Here is an 11,816-nt window from a genome sequence, read left to right on the forward strand (position 1 = left end):
TACTTCAAATGCTCTAGAGTTCTAATTGACTAATGCTTTCTCAGTAACTCCAGTTTGGAGTTACTTCTCACATTTTCATGAATTGATTATTGATTCGTCCACACAGAAAAATTCTAAGCAGGAATCATTACAAAAAGAATTCAAGCACCCTCTGGAGAAGCTGATGAGCATTTGCTTAAGACAGAGCAGCAGTACTGAAATGCCAACTGCAGGACATGTCCACTCAGGTGCAGTGAAAGAGTTACCACACATCAAGATTTCAACAAACCACATATACCCACGTCTTTGTTGTTCCATGGCTGCTAACAGTGAGCCAAGCATCTTTTTGCAATGACATGTCATTAAATAGCAAGAATCAGAACTGCAGACCATGAAAATACTTGCATGACTGGAAGTAATGCTGGTAGACAGAAGTTCTCTCACACTGCACCTAGGTATGAAGAGGGACTATGAGCAGAGATAGTCACACAATAAACATCAGCTATATCAACACTTGGGATACACCAAATAAGCTCAACATCTGCCTCTACCCATTAACAAAGCACCATGGACTTCAACAAGAGTGCCTCTGCAATTCAGACATGCCTCCCAGCAATATGCACATTACCGCTTACTCATGGCCTTGACTGTCTACCTTAAACATGCATATAACCAGAGATAACTTCTCTGCTACAGTTCATTCTTATCCATATCATCCCCATTTAGTGATCTCAATCCTACCTAAAAGCATTCAATAATCTCTTCTGCTCCCTTTCCCCTGCTCAGAGCTCTGAACACCTACTACAGATCTAAAGAGTAAATGAGAACCTACTTAATCAGGAACATCAAAATAAATCAAATCAATGCAGTTCAATACCAATTAAAGCTCTGGCTTTTTGAAGTTTCATCAACAGTTAGACTAAATCAGAAGACCCATTATAATCAGTTCTGATTGACCGCCTATCCCCCAGCACAGACACCTTGCTTCAGTACTCTTTCATCTTAATGACATAGTGACACCACATTATTTAAGACAGCCTTTATTTAAAAATACTAGTCATAAGAGGAAGAGATCTCCTACTGTAGTCAATATTGTCTGTTCTTTAATATACTCTTTCAATAAAAAGGTGCATTTCCTTCCAAAGAAGTTGGGGGGAAAAAAAAATATTTCCTTCATATTTGTTTTCTGCCTCTTGCACACATCTATATTTGCATTTGATTGCAAAGATACCACAACCAGTCAGCACAAAAAAATCCAAGAGACTTCCACAGCAACTTGAGAATTTATCATCTTGAAATACAGCAAAGAAATTAAAGGCAGAATGCTTGAAGTGATCAGCAATAAGATATATAGGCAACTAGAAGGATATCAGTTTAAATAAACTAGCAATGGCTTTTTGTTCCCTGAAGCCGAACAAGTGTCACAATCTGTACAGAACCATCAGGCTGCTACACAGCCAAGCATTTGCCCACATTTTACGACCAGGAGGACATGCATTACATTCAGGCATACTACCCTACCAGGAGGACACGATCAAAGGCCAAGACAATGTGCTCTGTTACACCACCTTCCTTGTTGTGAAGCCTAACACAACGTCACATCACCAAAAGGAACTCCAAGAAAGGGGTACTCAGCCTACAGCCTGCACATCTCCTGAACAAAATAAATCCTGCCCAAGAGGGCCAGCTGCACAACAGGAAGGTTGTAGTCAGTCTGGTGAATAGACCAGCCACAAGGGTCCAGAGATTAGACAGAATAAAACAGAGCCTGAAAACTGTGTATATGCCAGCATCCTTGTGCTGGAAGAATTAAGAACTACATTATGTCCACTTGGGACTGCAGCATCTCTCAGACATGCCGGCACAACTGAAAACTTCAAATTAAATAGAAAGGCTCAAAAATCCTACTTTCACAAATGCACTGTAGACTATTTCATAGCATAGCACATACTTGGTTTAAGTAATGTCAGCAGTAAGAATACAATAAAGAAACTCACTGTTAAGTAGCACAGCTTCTTCTTCGAAGAAAGGGAAAGAGAAGGGAACTGCATGTGTGCCAAGGAGTTGCAAACAATCAGACTGTATGAATTCTACAAATCAGCATATTTTAAAGGTGTACATCCTGGCAGAACAGAACAGAAGGCAAGATTTCCCACTAGCTCAGGTTAGGACACCCACACAACACGGCTGTGTATATAGCACCACAAGGTACTGAAAACTGCAGAACTGCAATGCTATGAATGCTTCTTCCAGGGTGTAATATCTCAAGCAGAGCAACACTCATTTAAGTTTGCCTATAGCTTTTTCAGAGTCACAGCTAGCTCAGATCTGATGCATGCATCTTCAATAAAAATGAAAGATTTTCTTCGTCAAACATATTTAAATATAATTAACTAAATCCTGCAATCAGTACATCAGAGCCCCAAATTCAATATGCTGTGTACTTTGCTACTGCAAGGTTACGTTAAAGACCATTGATAGGCAGCCTAACTATGAAAATGTGTTCCCAGCAGAAGTCCATTTTAATGGATAGGTCCGCACTATGCTGTGATAATTCCCAGTGGAACTACCACTGACTGTTCAGAGGACAAGAGAGCACTTACATTATACCCATCTACTGAGTCGCTTTTAAGCATGCCTATATGGCTAAAGGGCAGTACAAGTCTATAGCAATGCCAAGCACAAGCTCTTTGCTCACAGGGAACTTTGGAAGCATCTCTTGAAAGTATCCATAATCTCCATCTGGTTAGCTAGAACTGCCTACCTGACAAGCACTGTTAAACTCACATCCCACTGCTGGCAAAGCTCTGTTGTTCCTTAGGCAAACACACTGGGCTACAGCTCACTGTTTCCCACAAGAGTGAAGTTTTACTTCCCTCTTCCCACACTCCTATTCCTTCTGATCCACCCAGCCTTATGTTCCTACACTTCAATGAGCTCAAATCTTTCTATAAGAAAAGTTACTCTCTGTGACTCCAAAAAGTGATTTCAGATTTTTCTCTCCCTACAATTTCAGTAAGACAAACCAGTCAGAGGTGGATGCCCCACCCCTGAAGGCACTCAAGGCAAAGCTGGATGTGGCACTGGACAACCTGGTCTAGCAGCTGGCTACTGTGCCCACAGTACAAGGGCTGAAACAAGATTATTTTCAAGGTCCTTTTCAGTCCAGGCCATTCTGATTCTATGATCACATAAGACTATATAAATAGATCGTGTCCTCTCTACAGCCAGTGAAAGTAGAGATGTACAACTCACAAGCTTGCACAGCTTACACCACAGCCTCCTCCCTACCCCAAACCATCATGGCAGTGGCTACCCAGCACCAACTGAACATTAGTGCACTATTAATCACACCCAGGCTGAAATCAAGGCATGGGGAGGGCACTATGCAGGGCTAGCTTGAAATACAGTAAATAATCTTATGTATTTTGATACATTGGCTAAACACAGTCCTGTGACTGGCAAAAATAAATAAATAAACAAAAAAACTTAGCTATGCTTTCTGTTTTGATAAAGGAATTTGTGAATATTTCAAGACTGCCAAAAAAAATCATTTTTTTTGTACATTTGCAACCCCATTTTCATTTAAGAAATACATTTCTCAAACTGTATAGAGTTGCAATCAGACAGTCAACTCAACTCTGATCATGTCTCTTTTAACAGACTTCCATAAAAGAAAAATACCCCTCACTTCACAGAAACACCTTGCTCATGTCACTGCTTTTGACAGTATGCACATTTGTGAACAACTACTGTAAAGGATGAAGCACAGGAAAAGTAGAATTTCATTTAAATACTTTCTGATGAGCACCTTGAGAACTCACTATGAATCGCAACCACTGATCTAACCAGACTGATGCATCAGTTTCACAAAAACAATGTCAAACATCCCACTAATTTACTTTGTGTTGTTTTTTTTTTTTAAACTGTTTCAGTAATAAAAAAAATGCATAAGTAATAAAATTTATTAAGTATATTTTATATTCTACAAAGGCTGCTTTGAAAGTGATGCCTCTATACCATTTTGTCTCTGCATAGTAGATGGCAGCAGAGGGGCAGACTGACAAAATAGTACCTGACATGCAAGCACATGTGAAATAAGCAAGTTACTCTGCTTTTCTTATCTTAGATTCCATGAAGATAAATAGGAGGCACTACTTTCAGAGCAACCTACATAAATGCAGCCCAAGACAATTACTCTTCAATCAAGGTGGCCCAAGCAAGCCGAAAAGGTTGGACGCCTGTGAGTGAAAGCCTCTGTTAATCTTCACAGCAGATAAGGCTTTAAGACCTTAACAGCTTAACCTGTCATAGCAGACTGAGTGGCTAACAAAAAGTTCTCATCAAAACATATTTCAGCAAGTACTACAAATGTGCCAGCACCAAGCATTATGGAATCAAGTCTGTAGCTCCTCAGCACTACAGATATGGTACACAGGTCTGCCGCAGCAAGAGATCAAGCTACCCATATATTCCACATTCACCTGTGTGTTTAACATATTTGCTACCTGTGACACAGAAAGCACATGGTCCATATCATTGAGATACCACAGTAGCTGCCAGCACGGCTGTTACCTCACACCAACTGGAATCATTTGTCTGTCACACGCTGTAAGACACACCCAAAATTATTTGGAACTGAAAAATTCTAACTAGAGATAGAAAAAACTTAATCAGAACTTTCTGTTGGCAAGTGGCAGTAACACTGAAGTAACAACACTGCCGAGCCACTTTTAGCTCTGAAGCCTCCTCAGATTCCTCCATTATTCTATATTCCTCATTTGTCTCACCCCAGCATCAAGTAGGTATTAAATTAGGGAATTTTACCAACAGTGCAATGTGCCTGTTTCAACATTCATTACATCTGCTTCCAATGCACAAATAGTGCCTATTACCCTCTCTGTACATCATGTTACTCAATGACTTGACTTACTGACAAGTTTACTGATTTGGGGGACAAAAATAGAAATCTGGGAATTACTCCTACATCTCATACTCTGGGCATAAGAACCTCACTTAAATAATTTAAGTGTGTCTGTAACAAGGTATTAACAATTATTAAAGATGGTCCACAAAAGGTATGCATTCAAATATGAATATTCAATATCAATTCAAAAAAGACAACTATCCTACTGAAGCAGAAATACGATGGATCAGACACAGAAGCAGAGGTGTAGCTCATCATGAGTTCAGTAAAATCTTTCTCTAACACCACAGGTTATGGAAGGTCAGCTTTGCTTTGTTAATTGAGATGTGCTGTTTTTCACAAAGGTAACTGCTGTTTGTAAGTTTTGGAGCTTTTATACAATACAAGCAGAAATAACTTTAAACACATGCTCTAAGAGAAAAGATGCTTTGAGGAACTTTTTTTCACCTCCAAGGAATACCTCACACTCCCTCTCCTTAGCTCTTCATTAAGATCCATTTACTCTTTTGGCCATGAGGGACACACAGAGAAGCCCAGTGGAAGGAACATACATTAGAAAGACTGCCTCAGTTTCCCTCCTCCACATTAGTTTTAAATACCTTGAACACATGCAAACCTAGGCAAGGATCTTTTCCTCTTTCTGCTCAACAGATGTTTCTTACTGTAACTTCATCAAGGGGTTTCCCCTTGGGAGTGGTGTGGGAGGACCTACGTCACTACCTAAAACTACCTTTGCCTATAACACATAAACCTGAAAGAAGTAAGTATTGTTTGTATTGCCGTGCTTGCTTTCTAGTTACCATGAATACAGGCCTTGCAATGAAAAAGAAATACATTTATAAAAGCACTGGAAGAAGCAGGTGACAGCCCTCTCTGGAATACAGCTCTGAAAACTACCTCTCCTGTCCCAAAAGATTGCTCTTTTAAGGAAGGGCTGCAGCAGGCAGCTGAGCTTCTCCTCTAATGGTGTCTCTCCCATGCCAGCTGCAGCTAGTTACAGTGATTGCTCCCTGGCAGGGAGGTGCACTTCCACCTGCATTGGTGGGCACTCAGGAGCTAAAGGAAGATCTTGTGGGAGTTCACAGCTCCCAGGCTGTTTTATTTGGTTGCAGGAGTACAAGGCTGGGTGTTATCATTTGCTTGGTAAGCTGGAGGTGCAAAGGTGCTGGCTGCCCACACGCTTTGGGAAAGTTGTATGCAACATCAACTCCTCAAAGCAGAGCTGCTGAGTGGGGCTGTGGAGGACTCTGAGCACCTCTTTGCAAAGCTGAGAGGCTGCAGCTGCAAAGCTGTGGTTTGGTGAAAGGGACTACAAGTGCAGCAGTTCTCCTTTTCTGCCTTTCTCTGGTAAGGGAAACAAGAGCTCTTCACACAGCATGATTTTGAAGAGGATACAGTCTGAAGAGCCTGCACCTGGCAGTCCCTGAGGCTTAGGGCTTGATCAGCATTATGGCACTGGTGCCTGTTCAGAGAAATCACTAGCATGGCAGGAGTTGAGGGGCTAGATGCCACCAGTTCTGTCTGTACACCAGAATAGAAATATGACACTGAACTGTTGTGCACAGGGCAAAAGGATTGCCACCTCTTTGTGGAGAGCTCAGAGGAAAGCTAGAAGCTGGAGGGTTGATGCCTCAGCAAACAGAGAATCCCAATTGCGCTTTGAGACTGTTCAGCTGCTTCTGGGACTTTATGAAATATATTTATTTCACTGTTCCTTTTCTCTCTGCCATATCTTTTTGTTCATAAATTGAGTTTCTCCTTTTTGTTGAAATCTCCTTTAACCACTTTTTGTTCCCTTGTTGGGCCTTACTTCATCTTTGCTCACTGTACAGACTGTCCGTCTATCTGTGCCCGCTACTGGGAGTAGACTGTTGACAGTTAGATGAGGTCTAAGCCCTGGAACCTGAAGCATGCCAGTGACACTGAAGGACTACTAATTGGCTAGGCCAAGTATGATTTTGATTAAGCAGCATCTTCTGACAGAGACAGAAGTTACTTCCAGTTATCTAAAGATGCCCGTTTCATTTTTCTGTAAGTGTTAAAGATTATCAAAACTTATTCCTGGCCTGGCAAACCTATACTAGATTAGAACTTGTGAAAGCCTTCTGCTGTGATTACAACAGCCTTGAAGAAGTGATTAATAATTTAATTTCCTTTAGGCAGGAATTTTTATTTTTTAAAAAGGTGTGACCCCAATGGCTCCAAGTTTCTGGTACAGGAAAAGTTCTTACAGGCAAACCCAGTTTTATACCTTTATGTTAATTCAATTAACCTGATGCCCTCCATCTGCTCAAGAATTAAGGCTGGAAGTTTGCATTCAGACATCTAAGCCCTTCTTAGCTGGTGAATTCTTATGGCATTAGGTGTGCTTGGATGACAGAAAATGTCCATCAAAAGCTGCTGAATAAGAAAGGATAATGCCATACTTTCTCCATAGTACACTCAACTTTAAGAAACTTGAAAAAAGCCCTCGTCCTGCTTTGACTTTCTTTAGTTCAGAGTGTAAGTATTAACTATGAAATGTTTCATGTGCAAAGGTAAATCCATTATGAATTGCAAAGTTCTAAGATACAGGTGTGAAGTTTTGGCCAGTTAAGTAATGGACTGACCAAATAGATTATCAAATACATTTTGACACACCTTTCTACTCGCAAATCTGTCTAGACTTAGCCAACCACCTCCAAAACTACTAGGATGGGAACTGACAGACAGAACATACAATCATGTATCCTTAATGCCATAAGAAATCGTTGAAGTATAGGGTTATTCATGCTCCTGTAGTCAAAGATGCAGCATTTCCATTAAAAATACGGCACCACTGTAAAACCACTGAATATTAAAAAGCTACCTGTCCTCACTGCAGACACATGAAGCTTACTTTGTATGTGTGCACACTCCCAAAGAGGAGTAATAATACTTTACACTCTAAAGCTCCTCCTGGCAAGATTACTATCTACTACTGTTAGAAATATTTTAAGTATGCTAAAGCCCACTTTGCATTAAAATTGAATTACGATGAGTTTGAGAGAAGGAAAAATGAGAGGAATAATGCAGTTCTACTACAGGAATGTTGGAGGATACCTGAAGGGGAAAAAAAAAAAAAGTCTGTTCGCAGCAGGCTACCTAGCCAAAATACTTCCCATCATCTTCTCTAGTCTTAACAGAGACATGAATGTGCAGCCAAACAGAGATAATAGATCAGAGAAGTGTAGACAATTCCATAATGTCAGACACCCACTAGTACAAAGACCCAGTCAGGTTTATTCTTTTCGCCTATACAACTGTGATAGCCTGTCCCGAAAATAGGAATAATGCAAAGAATCTGTCATGTCAGCAGGTAACCCTCTTGCTATGGAAGGCAGTCTCATCATAACATGGAAGAATAAATGCACAAGCTTGTAGTCAGTCTGGCTTCCATTTCCTTGCCTATTTAAATGCAGCTGTCAGGTATAGTCTACTTAATTTCCAAGCCAAGGAGCAAATGCTTTGCTTCATTTTTTTTCAAATCATAATGAGAAATGAAACAAAAAAGCATTCCTTGAGACTGAAGGAGTTTGAAAACTGCTTTCCATGCTCTCCACACTTAACTTTCTCTTGCCTCTGGAAGACAAGATTTCTGTGGAGCATCATAGTAAGTGACAAGAATGTGAAAACAGGAGATTGTTTTCCACTGCAGTCACTTCTTTCACAATCTTGAACTCCATCAACTGCTGTACATAAACCACTGTAAATGAAAAAAATGCAAAAGCCATTCAGGTCTAACCAGGATAAACGCTTTTGCAGAAGGCTCATTTAGGCACATTAAGATTTTTAGACTTCAAGATTCTACACCTTTCTAGACTTTATGAAAAGGTAAAGCACCTCTTGAATGCATGTGTCTGAGTTACAGACGCTGATAAGCTCCACATTATACTGACAGTTACCTCTAGAAAAGCAAATTACCTTTGTTCTCTACCATGCCTTTTGCAGACATTAAGAGATTCACTCCCATATGTCAGGCTAAAGTCCAGACTCAACACTCTAAAAGACTTAATATCTTTAAACTCAGGACCTACTCGCACAGACATGGGGAGCCCGAAGCAAACGCAGACACAGTTGCTTGAGTAATTCAAGCACAATAAAATTACACAAAACACATCTCTAGGTTCAGTTTCATTCCTGACTCCCATCACACTCAAGTGAACCCAGAATTTCTACCCAGAGCATCTTTTTTTTTTTTCCAGTCTGCCTACAGAAACCGCACTGCCCCCCTTACACAACTATGTAATCACTAGCAAAGCTAATAGCTTGCCTCTACTTTGAGGTCAAAGCTCAAGCAGCATCTTGCAGATCACCAGACTTCGTTGATACTTGCTGCCAGCAAAAGATGCTCACAGCCCTCTTCAGGGCTTCATTTGTTCACCCTTTGCCACCTGAATATTTGTTAACAATCCAAACAGAGTGCAGGAAGCATTAACTACCATTTTATATTCACATCTGTTTTGCAGGATGAAACACTTACCTTCAGAGGAATTCAGCATCTTCAATCCTTATTTACAGCTCCTGTGAACAAGGGCTACAGAGAAAGGCACACTACATTTTGTTCCCTAAGCATCAGTAACCCACAGCAATCTAGGATACCGGTCCCATAAATAGACTTCAATATATATAACATATTCTCTTCTTGATTTATTAAATAATGTGAAAACCCAGCATATAGTTATGAAAGTTTATGTACCCTGCCCTGCCAGAGTTCCTGTACCATTGTAGTGTCATAAGGTATGAATTGCCTCACCAGAGCATTAATAACACAGGAACACTGGATAGATAATAAATATATTGAAGACTGGAAGACGAGGCACCCCTTAGAAGGAGAATTACAAAGATGCAACCCCTACAAAAGACATGCTGAAGTTCTACAAAATCATGCAGCTTAAATAGAAGTTCAAATTAATTTATTGCAGGTGAGATCGTATATATGCAATCCAGATGGCAAGAAGCTAAGACTCTGCTATTTAATAGGTTGACAGTAATTAAGGACTGTTCAGAATGAAATACCACTTTTACATACATATGATCTGATGTGATATTCTGCTGAAAAAAAATTGTCTCAGAATCACAGCAGATGGAACTAGTGGCACTTTCCTACTTTATTACATTGGCATGCCTAATGAAAAATCAAATCCTTACATACTGTAAGTACAACTGTATCTGCTTTAGCTCTGAAATGACATTAATCTGGTTCTGTTTCTGATGGGCGGGTAGATATCCTCCTGAGACTGCCATTAGTCTGCGAATAGCAAAGACATTCAACAAATGCCAGATCAAGCAAGGAGCTGGTGCTGCAGCAGGAGATCACACAGCACCTCCTCAGCTACAGCATCTTCTCTAGGAGAGCCAGCACAGAGGCACCAGCCATGCCGAACTCTACTTGGTCACCTTACAAACACCACACACTGTGGCTCACAGGTCTGAATGACTACTTTAAGCAGCTGCAGCAAACCCAGGGGAGGTTTTCCTTCCTTCCTTTGTTTTTGCCCACAGCTCACACTGAGCTACTTTCCCCACCTTCTGCTTCCTGCCCTGGAGGAATTGAATAAACTGCTTCTCCAACATGCCACACGTAAACTTATCATACCTGTCTCCAATCTCTATCAAGAATTTCAGCATTAGGAACACAACACCAACAATAATCATGGGGGTGCAAAGACTCCATCAAGTCCCAGAACAGAATAGAGTTTTTTTAATTATCCCTGCTGTGATGCCCTTACATTGCAGGCGAATCCTGCAGACAAGTCCCCTCCCTCTTACCCTTTATTTCTCCCAGCCCTCCCCTTGACCAGCTGGGTGCCCGGGAAGAGTCTCCCCACCGCCGGACGGACTCACCTCTCCTGGCCTGCCGGATCCTGGGGCTCAGCATGCTCCTGCCCGGCCGCCGCCCCGTGCATCGCCAGCCGCTCTCCGCCGCTCCGCTCCCAGCTCTGCCTCGGGGGCGACGCTTCACGTGGGGCTAAATAAACTGTAATGCATTATTTATCTGGCCTCGAATTAATTCCCATCCAAACTAAGCATTAAGTGCCTCGGTAATTACTGCCGATAAATCACTAGCACGCAGACACGAGGGCTGGACCTGGCTCCTCCTGCTAATTGGCCGTGCATCAGTGTTATTAATATGCCTCTTTCAGGGAGCAACGTCGATCCTGCATCCCCCCTCTGCATCTTCCTCCTGTCGCTCTCAACAGACACTTCGATTCGACAAGCATCGGGAGCTGAATGTCTCCCAGCCCGAATTAGGGGAAATAAGGGCACAAAGCACACGCCGAGGAGCTTGCGCATCTGATAAGGTGGTGCCGTAAAAGAAATACAGTGCGTTCTGGTCCACAGGGTAGACGCGTGCTGGGTTGCCGCTGAGAACTGCCTGCTGAGTACGGCGTGCAGGGAGGACACAAGGGCTGTAGCCCTACTGGGTAGGATTCTGTCGAGAGCCAGGGAGCTGAGAGAAACGACAGTTATTGCAGGGAAAAGAAATAGCTCTTCCCTACATGGGTGGGATGGATACAAGGCAAAGACATCATTCCATCTGCTGATCCCTCGTGAGCTTTTGTATTCCTTGCTAAGGTGGGAGGCAAAGTTTGCAGTTCAGGATACAGAAAATACAGTCAATAAGATAGCTAGATAGTGTTAATTAGTATGCACAAGCTATAAATTGATAGCTAGATGATAATTGAATCCAACTGAATAACTGACACATCCTGCCCTTGGGCTTCTCAATATTACCACTTCCTGACAGTCCCCATCTCTTATGTAGTATGCCTTCCTACAACATAGAAAAGTGGGTAAATATTTCCCTGGTAAAGTGCACGCCCCGCAGGTTTGCATTGCTGAGTCACACTGACAAAAAGCATCTGAGATAGACAGCTTGCTGTTTTGC

The 11,816-nt window shown here is 41.7% G+C and overlaps 1 protein-coding gene across 8 annotated transcripts in view; it reads right to left on the reverse strand.

The window, feature by feature from the left end:
• ARHGAP22 (Rho GTPase activating protein 22) overlaps nucleotides 1-11,396 on the reverse strand; it is a 113,852-nt gene extending 102,456 nt beyond the window's left edge. The window contains exon 1 of one of the 8 annotated variants that reach the window (XR_014948868.1): nucleotides 10,772-11,379. Coding sequence is in view for 7 of the 8 variants with exons in the window: in XM_015866666.3 (XP_015722152.2) it covers nucleotides 10,772-10,805 (34 nt within the window). In the remaining variant the exon portion in view is untranslated. Of the gene's footprint in view, nucleotides 1-10,771 lie in introns of all 8 variants that reach the window. The other 7 variants (XM_015866666.3, XM_085555074.1, XM_085555073.1 and 4 more) reach the window with 7 other exon arrangements.
• Nucleotides 11,397-11,816: the final 420 nt, after the last annotated feature.

The sequence above is a fragment of the Coturnix japonica genome, chromosome 8 (assembly GCF_054131305.1).
Source record: "Coturnix japonica strain WE chromosome 8, WE-NBRP24, whole genome shotgun sequence".
NCBI classification, from domain to species: domain Eukaryota; kingdom Metazoa; phylum Chordata; class Aves; order Galliformes; family Phasianidae; genus Coturnix; species Coturnix japonica.